At 53.0% G+C, this 14900-nt stretch overlaps 1 protein-coding gene across 1 annotated transcript; it reads right to left on the reverse strand.

Moving 5' to 3' along the window:
- Positions 1 to 599: 599 nt before the first annotated feature.
- VRTN (vertebrae development associated) lies at positions 600 to 6996 on the reverse strand. Its single transcript, XM_083862558.1, has 2 exons — positions 6958 to 6996; positions 600 to 3527 (listed from the first exon to the last, which is right to left on the reverse strand). Exon 2 carries the CDS (start codon positions 3524 to 3526, stop codon positions 1499 to 1501), a length of 2028 nt encoding a protein of 675 aa, XP_083718684.1. The 5' UTR covers position 3527; positions 6958 to 6996; the 3' UTR covers positions 600 to 1498.
- Between the last annotated feature and the right edge of the window lie 7904 nt (positions 6997 to 14900).

Consider the following 14900-nt stretch of genomic DNA (forward strand, 5'->3'; position numbering starts at 1 on the left):
GCAAGACCAGGTACTGCAGTGGTCACCACAACCCTCAGTGGTACCAGCCAGCCCTAGACATACTACAGCTTAGTCCTGCACAGCCATGCTGACAGACATCACAGGAGAACTCACACACTAAGGGGAGGAGGGTTTCTGGAGTCAGGCAGAGACCTCCTCAACCTTACTCCTCAAGATGGTCACATGGCAAAGGTGCAAACAGCTGGTTTCAGCCTCCCACTACATCACCACTTCAGGGCAGTATCACCATCTCAGACATTGTCCCTGCATCCCTGCTGTCACACAGGGCTCTGCACACTGGGTAATCTCCAGCCCTGCATCTGTTCTGGAAAGCAAGCCTTAGGCTCTTACCAGGGAGAGCACACCTCCAGCCAGGCCTCCAGAGAGGAGACATCAAGCAGCAGACACTACCCACTATGAACCAAAAAGCAGAAGAGGACCTTCTCAGGAGCAGGGATTGAGGTGTGCGCAGGCTCTCCCTGCCCATTAGACCGTTTTAGAAATCAGAGAGGGAGGGGAAAGCCTTGCCTAGATATCATGCCGTGAGAGTGAGAAACCACACAGGACTAGGAGTGGAAGAGTCTTTATTGCTTTGGTTTCTTACAGGTGAGATATAGGCATCCACGTTGCTTGCAGCACAGCACAGGGGATGCAAGGACACTGGGCACACAAGTTGCAGTCTCTCTGCATTCTCCTAGACATCAGGGAAGAGAGACCCTCAAAACATAAGGCAGCTGCCAGCTGAGAGAAGAAGGTTTGTGTGAAAGGTTATTGCTACAAGACCTGAAAGGTCAGGGACAGCTTCTCCAGAGCCTGCAAAAGACACTGACTCCTAGTTTAGCATTCCCAGCATACAGATCACAGTGAGGACACAAACAAGTCCCTTCATCTACCAGCCTCCGCTCCATCTAGGAAAGATCAGGGCAGCCAGAGGCAGGTATTAAAAGCCAGATTCAATCACCCCAAGTGAAGCTTTTATTCTCCTTAGCTGGGAAAAGCCCAGACCAAAGATGCTTCTTACATAAAGCTGAGCACTCCCCAAACCTCTCCTCACCTACACCTGAGCTACTACTACTCTGCTCACTGATGAGATGCTAGGCACCTTCATGCTTATCCTGCACATCCACATTACTTGTTCAAGCAACTGCCTGGGGCAGAGAGACTTTCACATCCTCCATCTCAGGAGCCCAGCAGCATCCCCTGACACTGGCACAGTACCACCTCCCTTGCTCATCCTCTGAGCACAAAGAGAGGAAAATTACCTAGCCCCTCTCCCTTGGGATACTCAACGCTTTCTCCTTCCACTCCTCCAGTCTCTGGAAACAGGCACTGTGAGGATGCTTCCATACCTGATTGAACCACACAAAAAAGAAAGCCAGAGACTAGGAACAAAACAAAACCAAACCAGAACAGAAATTAGCAAGGCCCCAATCTGGACACCTCACCAGAGAGCCAAAGGGCACATCAGCAGAGAAGCTGTGGCTAAGCCAGCTGGCACTCAGGCATCCACCAGTGTCAGCCCATCATGCAGGGCACGCTTCCACATGTAATAGGTGGAACGGGCTGTGAGTGGGAAGCGGGCACTGAACTCTTTGTAGGTTGGGAAGGTCTTCGACTCAAAGCGCTGCTGCAGGAACAGCTTGGCCTGTGCCTTGAATTGGGCAGTGGCAATCACATCCATCACAAACATCCGGCTGTTGGCTCTCTCCGACATGGCATAGCCTGAAATGGAGGTGTTACATGGCATGGCAGGCACTGGCTTATCTATGTGCTTGCTGGCTACCTCCAAATGGCACTGCGGTTTGATGCCTGGCTCTGCTCTTGGAGGTGCCAGGGAAGCCACATGGTTCAATGGCAGGCTGGAGCTGCTCCAGGGCAAGCGATGCTGCCAAATGGTTTGGCCACTGCCCTTCCAAAACCAGTAGGCTGTGGAGGAGAGAGATGGATAGCGCAGGCGGTACTTGCAGAACGGCAGCTGCCATTGCTGGACCTGCCTCCTGGCCACATCTCGCAGCTGCTTTCTCCAGCACAGAGAAGGCTGGAGCTGCAGGAGACTCCTGGATGCTGGGCGGTCTCCATTCCGTCTCTTCCTAACAGGCACCCTGCTTGGCTTCAACTGCAGGAATGGCTTTCCTATAGCTAGAGTTTTCTGGTTATCCAAGGGTGACTGGGGGTGTTTGAAGTTGGGGTTCTCCTTGATTGCTTTTCTTCGCCAGTTATAGTAAGTGGACCTGGAGATGCCAGGGAAGCTGCGTTTGAAGCATCTGTAAGGCACCAGAGTGTTCATGGAAATGCATTTCTCCAGGTAGGATTTGGCTCCTTGCATAAAGATGCCTGCCTGAATAGAATCTATGGAAGGACTTGAGGATTTTAAGCTCCCTTGTGGATTTGCTGGCTCATTCACATCAGCCTTTTTTGGGACAACCCTGTGAAGTTCCTGCAACCTGTGGGCCTCAGACAGAGCAGAGGCATCACCATTAACCATGCTCTGCATCTCATGCTTCCAGGCATAGTATGTGGATCGGGAGATTTCCGGAAACATTTGTCGAAAGTGCTGGAGGGGGATTATATTGCCCTCCTGAAAGCAGGACTGAAGGAAGTGTTTGGCTGCAAACCTGGCAGCCGCTTTCTGCCGGTGCTCACGGGACTGGCGCTTCCAGCGGTAGAAGGTGCTCTTGGTAATGCTGTAGCGGTCACGCAGGTTGGAGTAAGTCAACTGGGGGTCACTGTTAAGCAACTCAAGGGTCTTCATGGGCTGGACAGGAGGCTCTGGTGAAGGTATTGTGGGTTCCAGCTCCTCCAGGCCAACCACGGCCACAAAGTACTGCGCTTTGAAGACCTGCTGGGAGAGCTGCTGCCCTGACCACATGATGTGTAGCGTGGAGGTTCGTGGGCCACACTTCCTGGGCCGGATGAGCCGGTTAAAATAGGGTCGGATCTTCAAGTTGCTCATGGGATAGATGGAGTAGATATTACACTGCAGTACTGAGGCAAGAGCATAGACATGCCACATGTTGGCAAAAGTGCCAGGAAAACAGGTAGCTTTGATATCAGCATCAAAGATGGCTTCCAGGATAGCCATGGGGAGGCTGGTCATCTCCGGGGTCTCCTCAGTGCAGAGGGAGTAGCGGGCAGCCTGCAGCATCACTTTGGAATCAATCATGCCATTTAAGTAGTATTGTTTGTGCAGCAGCATTTCCACTACAGTACGCACCTGCAGCTCCAGGCTGAGGCTGGGGTTGCCCCACAACAGCACACTGGCAGCCTCAAAGAGGCGGTTTCCCTCACCTTTGCAAACGAGAGGCAGCATGTTACTTGGGGCATCCTCAGGATAGAGGCTCCTGGCTACCCGGTCAACCTCTAGCTCCTCTTGGAACTGACTCCCACAATAGCCAGGTAGGGAAAAGGATGACAAGGTCCTCTCTGCCTCCAGCGCAGCACTGGTGAGGCCCTCCAGACCAAAGCATTCGGTGGCTTCCTGTAGCTCCTGCAGCACAGACTGCACCAGCTGGTGCCTCTGGATCATCCTGAAGGATGGCAAAAAGAAAGAAGTCACTGAAGATGAAGTGCATACTCCAGACTGGCAGTGGCCTGGCCTCCAGGTCCAGCTCCTGCCCAAAGGACAGGATGGGAGAAAAAGGCAGAGGAAAGGCCACCATGCACATTCCAGGGACAAAGGAAGAAAACTGTCCTCACCGGGCAGACCTGGGAGTGGGACATGGGCTCAGCTTGCTCACCAGTGACCTCCTGTGGGCAGCACATATGGCACATAGCCTCCACTTGTCTAAGCGAAACTAAGGAGTGACTGCACACATGGGGTGAAAAGCCAGGTCACCTCCTATCACTGCATACCTGGCTTTGGCCTGGCATCACCCCTACGCCCACCTCTCCTACCCGTAGCTCCATCATTTCCATTTTACAACTCCCCTGCCAGCACCCAGAGAGAAGAGTTTCCCTCAAAGGGAAAACATTTGTCATCTCTGCAGGAAGGGACCTGTGACAGAACCACCTTGGGTGAGGCCATGGACACATAGCTCAAGCTGCTCAAGCTCAAACAGAAGAAGGGACAAGGAGCTTGCCCCCTCCCTCAGAGCAGGGCACTGCAGCTGCACCCATTGAATGCACCAAAAACCATCTCAGAACCTGGGATGGAAGTGACAAAGCCAGCCCAAGCCACAGCTACTGCTGCCTGAGCCAACACTAGATGTCACTTGCTGCTCAGCCAACACACACTACCAGCTAAGGAGAAGGTACAAAAGGAGGGCTTCTCCCAGATAATCTACCTACCAGGCAGGAGGCAACCCAAAAATACAGAATGCAAACACTGAGTGGGTATTTCAGTCTTTATGGACTGCTTCTCCCTCCCTGAGCTGGTCCCAGTCCTGTTCTACCTCCCCATGCATGCCAGTTCCCACTCCTGAAATACAAAGGATCAAACCTGCACTGCCCTCTTTGTCCAGCTTTTGGATTCCATGTGGTTCTGTACCCACCACTCCAGGGGCTTTCATGATAGCTGCATGGCTCTTAGCTCCAGCTTCATCAATGCAGCCCTCTTCAGCATCTTTTCACTGTCAACCAGCTCAGGCCTCTCCTCAGCCAGCCTACTCTCTCCTTCTTGCGCCAGCTTTCTCCCAGGGACCACAACACCTCACTCAAGAAGCCAAATCTCCTCCATTTTCTCCTAAGCTGCGTTCTCATATCATGCCTAATATGTACAGCATCACTTTGCAGCCTGCTCACTTCACAACCCAGCCAGAGCTCACCTTCTCTCAACATTTCACAGGTATCACTATGCACTCAGAGCTCTGTGGGTACAGGAGGAACAGCAAAGGCAGGAAAAGCAGCAGCTCTACAGTAAAGCAGATGTTCTGCCTGAACTCTCCCAATTTTCAGCCCTGCTGGAGATACGGTCATTAGTGCTGTAACATCTACGGCCCCTGGCCATGACCAAACCACACTAGGTGCCACAGAATTACACAGACATATACAAACTCTTCATCACATCACAAAGGGCTGCTGCTGCCACCACCACCCTTTGCCTTTAATCAGATCATAGGTAGTCACCAATTGCATCCCTTCCCCTACTCCAAACTCCTCCACAATCTCCTGCATGTCAGAGGCCAGAACATTCTTAGAGCTACTCCCACAGCTGTAGAGTATCAGATACTAGAGGCAAACACTGGAGAATGCACGCAGCTGTGAAGCAGGGAAGATAAAACTAGTCCTAAAGTCCTGGTCTGAGGAGGTATGGAATTGTCACTTCAAGTCAGGTCTGCATTGTTATTTTCCTAGAAGTTTGTAGGCATTTACAGTTTATAGAAACATACATAGTTTATAGAAAATTTGACTAAACCTATGCTAAGTGACAGGTACTTGAGAAGCTGAAACAAAGGCACAATGCAGGACAACTTACAGGGCTGACAGAGCCCAAGTCCTCCCTCTCTGTGGTCTGTCAAATGCTTTAGGGGCCAGACAACTCCCCTTGCAGCAGCTAAGGTCTGCTGAGCACTGTCCCATCAGGAGAGCCAAGAAAGGTAAGACAGACTTTTTTTCTCCCTGCAGAGTGTGAGGACATAGCTGACATAGGCAAGAGAGCATCAGCAACAACCCTGGTATTTCTGTCCTAGTGGGCATTTCCCACTCCCTTATAGACTGGGGGAGATAGACAGAGGGAGAGCTGGAGGCATAGCTTAATGGCCATTAATCCTTTTCTTCAATAAATCAACAGCCTCAATGTCACTGTCAGCTCCTGCTGCCCAGGGCAATCCTAAGGCAAAACCCACAGCTGAATCAGTAGCAAGGAGCTCCTGGGGCAGGTGGAGAGGGGCTTGGGTAAATCAGAAGCAGGAGTCAGACAAGCTGGGGGGCTTGGTTCATGGCCAGATCAAACCCAGCAGCTCTCAGCACAGAGGACCTGATGCAAAGGGAACATTTCTCCCTGCACACCCCCAGGGAAGCATGCTGAACACGACAGACAAGTGTTCACTAAACCACCTCAGCACCAAGAAGTAACCAAGGGAGCTTTTCGCTGCTGATAAAGGTTTTACCTAACCTGGCCACTTTTGCATTGTAACAGATAAGGAAACAGCTGCAGGTCACGTTCCCTCACCTCAACTGATGGGCCGGTGGCATCCAGTAGTGCAAGTTCCTCCAGCCAGTCCTAAAAATGCTCCCAACCAGCAGGAATCCAGGAGACTTCAGCCCCAGCTGCCCAGGACCCCTGGTACTTCACAAGAGCATGAACCCCAGCCCATCAGGGTTAAGTGGCTCACTTCCCAGCCCCAGCTGTGGGTTCAGGCCACCCCAGTGGTAAAGGCTCTCATTTGAGAGAGGAATATTTGAACCACCAGGACCGTACAGCAGGAGCACAGAAGTGGTAGTCTCCAGTAGCTGTCTAGGCTAGAAATATCACCGGAGGAGCTCCGGGGGTGAGCAGCAAAGGCAGCAGGATGCTCACTCTGTCTGCCAACGTCTACACGTCCACCGAAGCTCACAAACGGGGCGCCGCTCACCGGGAGAGGGAAAAGGCTCAGACCCACCTTGACCTAGGCCGAAGCGCCGCAGCCAAGCCCGGCCTCGTCCGCCCCTCGGGCGGGGGCACCGAGCGCTCGGTGCGGGCGGCTCCTGGCAGACACCCCCGGCCCGGCACCCGAGGCGCTCACGCCTCTCCCGAGGCGGCGGAGGCGGCTCTGTGCGGCTGCCCCGCCACGGGGACGGGCTCGCACCCCGGGGGGGAGCACAGGCAGCCGCTGCCCTCGCCAGGAGACAAAGGGACACACAGCCCCGGGCCAGGGGAGACGCCGCCGGTGCCCGGGCAGTACCGAGCGGAGACCGAGGGCAGAACGGGAGCGGACGCCCGCCCGGGGATGGTGCCGCCACAGCGGGACAGCCCGCGGGTTCAGAAGGGACGGCGAGGAGCCGCGGCCCCGACGGCGCCCGGCACAGCTCCGCACTCACCTGACTCCGCGGGTCAAGTCACGCCCAGCCCGCAGCCCGGGCCGGCCCGCACCTTTAAGGGCGGCGGCAGGAAGCGGCGCGGAGCCACGGCCGCCCCGGTGCCGGCCCCGCAGTGACCCCCGGGAGCGGGCGGCCGCGTGCGGCGCCGGGCCGAGCCGAGCCGGGCCGGGCCGCCCCTCCTTCCCCTCCCCGCCGGCCCCCGCCCTCCCCTCCCCCGCCAGGAAGCGGGCCATCCCCGCGCCCCGGCCCAGATGAAAGCGGAGCGGGCCGGGGGTCACTTCCAAAGCTAAAGTGATAATGGCCATTGTGCCGCCGCCGCCTCCTTAAAGGGCCCGCCGCCTCGGGCCGCCCTGTCCCGCTGCGCCCCGGAGCGCCCAGGCACCCTGCGCCCCAGAGCATCCTCCTGCCCCACACCCCGCCCGGGCTTCCAGCCCCACGGCCAGTGGCGGGTCCCACTGGGGCCACGGGGTGGGAGCTGGGCGTCTGCGCGGGGCACCCATCGTGTCCCACGGGGAGCAGGCGGGTCCCCGGTGAATGTCACTGCAGCCCGAGGGCTGGCACAGCCTGTGTGTGTGTGCGCCCTTCTCCCGGCTCGCCGCTGGCGAGGCCACGGTCCTTCTCTCCTGCTAAGCGAGGAGATGTCCTTTCCTCTCTCCTTCCCAAGTGGTGCCTTTCACCAGCAAGGCCAGGCTGGTGAGACCCCACGGCTCCTGAGGCAGACAAAGCTGCCCGTCAAAACCTTCTCGTTTGTCTGTGGGAGCCACGCAAGTGACAGAAACCTTTTTCCTGTCCTCAGCTCTGGGCAGTGTCCTGGACAGCCTTACATGTGCCTGCTGGTGCCGAGGCCCTCAGTGGAGCTGTCTTTCTCTCCATTATCTCTGCCCTGCTGCCTCCTCAGCCTAATCTCAGGGCCGAGGTCCCCCTCCTTAACTCCCGCTCTCACAATGGCTTCATCCTGTCTCTTGGGCATCACGTGAGGCTGTGCAAACAGCAGCACGTCAGGCACCTCGCTCCAGCATCGCTCCAGCATTGCTAATTTGTCAACACCACCTCCACCCTGTGGCCTCTTCACATGTCCAGAACTCTAAAGCTTCCTCAAGAACCTGTCTTATCCCAACCTATACCACCCCAAAACAGGAAACCAAGGAGACCATCTGGTTGTCTTGGGTGTGAGACCTGAGTGCATTTTAATGACAGGGGTCATAGTTTGGTCAAGAAGGAAGAGTTGGGATCTTTGCTGTATCAGTGCTTCATGTCCCCTGTGTGTGTAGCTCTGGTTGCAGGCAGTATCTAATTCCTTCTCCCCAGCCTATCTCTGGGGACCAGCCTGAAACCTGCCCAAACTGCCCCAAATCCAGTGAGGGACACAACATAACTCCTGATGCCAGAGACAGCAAGGGCTTCCTGCCCCTCATGCCTCTGCCCTTGGGGAACCTCACTGTGGCACTCATTTCTGCTTCAGCATTTGGCAACGAGAAGGCAGGAGGGCTCACGGAGACACCACGTATAGGATTCCTGTGCAATTCAGGAAGCAAATAAACACAGATATTTCAAAGGGTAAATGTGTCCAGCTCCCTCTCCTGCTGCCTTCCCTTCCACTGTAGTCCAGGGGCAAGCACTGCCACACAAGTCAAGGCATACCTTCACTGCCCAGAAGCACATATCCCAGAGCATTTTTTCCCACTTCGCTTGTCTCACATTTGATCCCAGGAATGCAGGGGGAGGCCAGGCAAAGAGTGTTTGACAGGAGGAAAGGGCTCCCTGGAAGCTGTGGACTGGCTGCTTGAGAGTCCTCCCAGCCTCAGTTAGGAGTCATCACTCCAGGTGACACTGAACCCTGGCCTTCAGGACTCAAAGAGGTCACTCTCACAGGACACAGAGAAGCTACAGTGCTAGAAAGAGAGACCTAAACCATTCCCTGGCGAGCTTTATCCTCTTCAGACAATATTTCAAAGCCAGCTCCACTCTATCAACCTGTCCAGTCCTGGCTCTTTTCCCCTCTGGCATGCTGTTGTTCATATCCACAGCTGCTGAACTTCCCTTCTCATCCTTCATCCTTTTAAGTTCTTCGGTTGCAAATGCAAAGCAGTGCTCACAGGGCAGTGAGACACTGGTAAATGCCGGAGTCAGCAGGGTCAGTGATTAACATAGGAGCTGGAAAACACACAAAGAGACAGCTTGGGCAGTTCTGTTATGCAGATGACTGCACATACCCGCTTCCAGCTTATAAACAAGTAGTTAGCATTTTTCTGTTCCTTGGAGGAGTTCAGTGGGGGACCAGAGTGTTTCCTGCTTTGCTGCAGGATGCTTCAGCACTACAACCATGGAGACCTGTGCAGTTTAGTTTTGGCTACCAGAAGCTTTTCTGTCTGTTGTGTTTTAACCTGCCTGCTTGCAGCCCATTCTCTCCCAGACCAGGCTCAGAGAAAAGGTGCAGAGATGTCCAGCTGTGGGGGTCTCCAGGCACCATGTTACCAGCCGTGCTGTAAGGCAGGTTTTACAAGTTTAGGCATGGAGTCTTCTCCCAGGTCAAGGGCAACCTCTTTGTTCAGCAGATAGAACTCTTGTTGGCTTGAATCTCATGAGGATGGATGTCTCAAGGACTTGATGCCGAGTTCTTGTATAATAAGGCAGGGCTTGCTCTGATTTTGTCACTGGAATGTGACAATCTTGACAGTGTCACATGTGGGGACAACGTTTAAACACTCAGCTGTCCACCTCATCAGGGAAGTTCCTCAGTCCCACCTAGGGGACCTACAGGAGTGGAGGGAGTCAGAGCATCCTACCTACTGCAGGGCTGTCCATGGGTGGACCAGATGACACTATTTAGACAGGACAGGATATTACTGAAAACACCTGGGCAGCCAAATGTCATTTGGGGCAGGTCAGACTGTGGACCAGTTGCCAAAACCACTCCTGGAGCTGGAAAAGATTGACCCACACTGCTTCATGACCCATTTATGATCTGTACACGGGCTAAATTGACATATCCATCCTCTTAAAGCCATTGCTGGTTCCCTGGCTTCTGTTTTTCCCACCTTTTTCCCTCCAGAGCACTGCAGAATTTGAATCTCTCTGGGAAGTCAGGGGAGCTGGGACTGTAGAGGGAACTGATGGAAATGAGAGCATGGGAGCTTCTAGGAGGGTCCTAAGTGTCTACTGTCTTGGCTGCTTTCTCTCCTGTGCCTGGCATTGCTTCACAAGGAAAGATCAATGAGCAGAGCTTGCAGCCTCAATTGGCAACAGAAATTGTGTTGCCGCAGCTGCAATATGCCCACCAGTCTTAGAAAGAAGGAAGTTCAAGGGGTTACGGTGTGATATTGCCCAAGAGGGACCTGGAAAACATGGAGTCCACCACAATTTTTGTAGTAACTTGTTTCCTGTGAATGACAGAAGTTCTGTTTTGGCATTCATATTATCTGGTACTTCTCATCCCCAGACGTGAACCACCTTTGAACCCATTGCCTTATGTCTGTGCTGAAGCTCTTAAAGTGATGCTCAGAGAGAGCAATGGTTGGGCTCTGGAGAGAAGTCCTTTGAGGCACCCTCTGGTCTCTGCGTGCCCGGAACAGTGCTGGACACCGGCAGAGAGGTCTCCTCACATCATACTGAAAGGCAAAGTAACAAACAATAGGAAGTTTTCAGCCAGGAGAAGCAGAGCTGGAATGATTGAATAAGAGGTGATGTGAGCATAAAATCTATTTAGTGGTGCTGAAGTGAGAACCGGCAGGCAGGGATATTCAAGTGCAAGAACCTCAGCAAGGGAGAGCGGTTAACAGGAGTGACTTCAGCTGAGAAAAAAAGGGGTAACACACATGACAGAAGTATTTGGCCTGAACTTTAGGACAGCTTAAAGGCCCAGTCAGGAGTTTCATCTCCCAAGGGAAGTGGGGAACTTCCCTGCACATTAGATCCCACCTTGGACAAGAGACTGGAGGCCCCTAAGTCTCTCCCACACCCTATAGTCCTCTTCCTTTGAAGTGAATCAGAACTCAGGGTCCTTCCCCATCATCCAGCACCATCAGTGCCACCTCCTTCCCATCCTGCAGAAAACACCAAGGGCTCTCATTGCTGTTCTCCTCTCTCCAAATTAAAATAACTCTTTGTAGGACCTGGGGACATCAGTGCTGTCTCCTGAGACCCACTCCCTGTCCCTCTCCTAATGGTTACTGCTTCCCAGTTCATCTTCTGGGTCATGTTCAGCACTGACCAGTCTAATGCACCAGAACGCATAGCAGAGCCAGGTCTGCCTAGCCCCCACCCTGGGCTACCAGAGCCTTGACAGTAGGACCCATCTCTAATTCACCTCTGCTCATCTCAGGGCTCTTTTCCCTTCTGGCTTCTGTCTGACTGGGCTCTTTTTCTTCCCATTCTATGAGATGGGAGGGAAAGTTTGAACTTGGTGTTGGCACTGTGCTCTCACTCCATAAGGCCTCTTTGAGGCTCCCAGGTGCATAGGAGGAAATTAAATGTGAAACAGCAAGTGAAGTACCATAGCACTGAGCAAGGACTAGGAGTGCTGGCCGCATCCTGTGGTCCTGGCCATGGGTGGGAGCGTGGGGGAGAGCTGGGAACTGAAGGAGATTCAAAGTCAAGATCAAAGCATTTCCCTCTGAAGCCCTAACACTCTCCTTCCCTCCCACTTGCACATAAAAGCACTCTGCCCTCAGCGGGCTCTCCTCTGGGGAGGGTGGGTGGAGGAGGGGTCCCTTTCCCCCCTTTTTTTTTCCTGTGTTACTAATAATTCTTCTCATAGGTGAAATGCTGAAAATCCTTGACCTCTCCTCTCCCATGCTGTTTCATACCCAGATCCAAAGGGCCCAAACCCGTTTGGATGACTATGAGTTCATGGCAGACCTGGCCTGCTTTGGGGGTGTCACAAGCCAATGCCAGCATGGGGGAGATGCAGCAAGCAAAGCCTTTGAAGTGTACAGTAGAAAGACACTGTTAGAGGCAAAGCACAAGGAAGGAGCATTGAAAAGAAAGCAGAGCAGTTTGGCCCACAGGAGGGGGAAAGGCTAATTAAGACACAGTGTGGAGAAGGAAAAGGCAGAATCATTAAGATATCACAGCAGGAGCCCGTGGTGCGGCTCCATGGAGGTTTAAGCCATGCTGAGCCTGGCCTATGCTGTTTGCTCCCCCTTGATTTCCCATTCCCACCCTCTGCTTTGGGGTGGCACAAGAGTGTGAGGGACTCAGTCAGTCAGTTCAGCTTGCTGATCCTGCTGAAAATTAGCTGGTTTAGTTCACACCCTAATAAAAAGACAGAGCTGAAACTCAGGATGGGTGTTTCCACTGCCCCTTCCTTACAAATGATCTACAGAGGGCTAAAGCTTGTAGGTGATCCCACACTGAAAAAGCTGCAAGCTCCGGTGAGGACAGGTACCTATGAGGAGACTAGAAATTGGAAACATGGGCAGGAAATGGTGGATTCAGTTTTGGAAAGCCCAGGAAGGGGATAATCTTCTGGCAGTGCTTCATTACGCAACATCACACAAAACCAGCAGCATTAAGAAAGACCTGGGAAAGAGGGAAAGCAAGCTACAGATTCAAGGCTGTAGTTTTGTCTTTCTGTGATGACAGAAGCTGATGCTTACTTCAGAGAACACCCAGGACCACTTACCACACAAAGGCAGTGAAAGATGGGTTTGTCAGGCTCCTCCCTGCATCCCAGCTACAGGCCAGCAGGCAGAGAGGAGCCACAGGGAAATGGAAACATAGAGCGGCACTGGGGAACGATGTCAACCAGGGACTGGGAGGCCAGGGATGCGGGAGGATCTGGCTTCCTCCACTGGTCCAGGGCAGAGCAAAAATGCATGGAACAGGCAGGGGAGGATGGGGGATGGGATGTTTCACACCTAGCAAGCAGGAGCAGATGGGGCTGCAGTTAAACACCACAAGGAATTAACTTGCACTGCCTCAAGGAGCCCAGGACCTAGCAAGCCAGGTCCAGCTCTCGCTTCCCTGGATTCATGGCATACACTTTGGTGACAGGTTAGCAATGCAGAGGGGGTTTCTCTTGGGTCTGTAGCTAGTCAGGGAGCTGAGATATAGCCCTTCAGTGCAAACAGACCCATAAAACTCTACTCAAGTTGTGATTCCCCAATCCTTTCCCAAGCCCTGCCCCCAGGCACACACTGGAATGGCCATGGTGTTTGCTGGGGGAGAAACGTGAGAAGTAGAGCTGGAGTGCTGTAAAAGATGTAAATGTTTCTGTGCTGACAGCAGCTGAGTGTCTAGGGCACAGCCTCGGAGGGGGGATGGAGAGGCACCGAGAAAGCACTTCTCTTTTGTTCTTGATCTTGGCTGCCTTAGGAGGTTCCCAGGAAAAATCGTGAAGCTGATACGCCAAAGGGAGCTCACAAGCGTGTGCTTTATCAGGTGGAGGTCGTGGGGTGCCAGTGACAGAACAAAGGGCAGGGAGAAGGAAGAAGTAGGAGGGCGGGCTTGGGATAGACAGTTGTGGCCATCTCATCTCTGTGTTAGATCCTCTGACTCCGCTGGTGCTGGAAAGCCATTTCATCAGTTGAGGAGGGAAAGGAAGGGAAGCAATATCCCCTCATCATAAAGTGGACAACAGAGCAAAGGAGTCAGTTCAATCCTGGTAACCAGTGACAAAGTGAAATGCACAATTGCAACAGCTGCAGTACTGCCCCATCAGAGGATGTGGCTGCTTAGGAGCAACTGTCATCCAGGTCTGATGCAACAGCTGAGAAAAAAAAAAAAAAAAAAAAAAAAAAAAAAAAAAAAAAAAAAAAAAAAAAAAAAAAAAAAAAAAAAACAACAACAACAACAACATGATTCTTTTAACATAAAAGTTAGTCATCACTGAGGTCAGGTTTTCACAGGGCTGATCTCTGCCCTCTGGAGCTTAACCTTTAGGTATGACTGATAGCATTGTGAATTCCAAAAGAGCTGAGAGAAGGGAGATGAGGGCAAGGAGAAAGGGGCACTGCTTAGAGACAAGGCCATTTGCTGAGGAAACACACTGATGTGTCTTCTTTCATCTCTGAGAGCATATACACTGATTTTCTGAAGTGTGAACTATGAATTATCTGGACCACTGAGCAGGTATCAGCAGAGCAAAGATGAAGGAGATGAGGATGAAGGAAGAGAAGGAGGGCTGGGAGGCAGGGAACTGAGAGAAGAACAAAGCTACTAGGCATATGGGGAGAGAGACCCACAGGATACATGCAGAAGCCCAAAGGCTCTGCAGAAGAAATGGCATCAACAGGATGGTATGTGAGAGACACCCGAGTAAGGAAGGCATGACAGCTCATAGGATCTCTCATCTCGAATCACAAGGCTTGTCCAGAAATTTACGTGTTCTGAAATATTTAATAACTCAGAGTTTTGGGTTGTGAAACGAGATTCCAGCCCAAACCTGAAAAAAAGTAAGTTGGTTTCTCTATTAAAACTGAGGTCACTGAGAAGCCAGAGAGGGTCCATTCACTGACACAGCTCGTTGCTGCTTTCCTGAAGTCCCTCCCTCTGGCTGAGGTTTGGCACTGCTGTTCCCGTCTCTGCAGCGCGGTGGGAGCACACCCGGCCCTTCACCATAGCCCGGGGGATCGCGGCCTAGTCCCAATGGCCCGCTTGGAGAAATCTCCTACAGTGGCCACTGCAAGTTGTGTGTCCTTTGGAAGCAACCTGAAACTTCCCTGCCGACCCCAAAATAAGACGGATGTGCAGAATTAGTGCTGGTACTTCTAACTTGCCTCCCCTGTAACAGGAGGGCAGTACCTGCTGCCCACGGCGACTGTCCCTCAGCTTCTGGGATCTCCAGAGGGATCAGTTCGTGCCTGTCCAGCTCCTTCCTCAAGAGAGGCCTTAGTGCCCGAGTTCTCCGGCCCTGCGGCCTGTGCCTCGGCCCTGGACCTGCCCGGGACCACCGTTCGTCTCTGTGAGCAGGCGGCCATGGAGGAGGTGAGGGACGCGAGCAC

This window comes from Zosterops lateralis, assembly GCF_965231275.1.
Source record: "Zosterops lateralis genome assembly, chromosome: 6".
NCBI lineage: Eukaryota > Metazoa > Chordata > Aves > Passeriformes > Zosteropidae > Zosterops > Zosterops lateralis.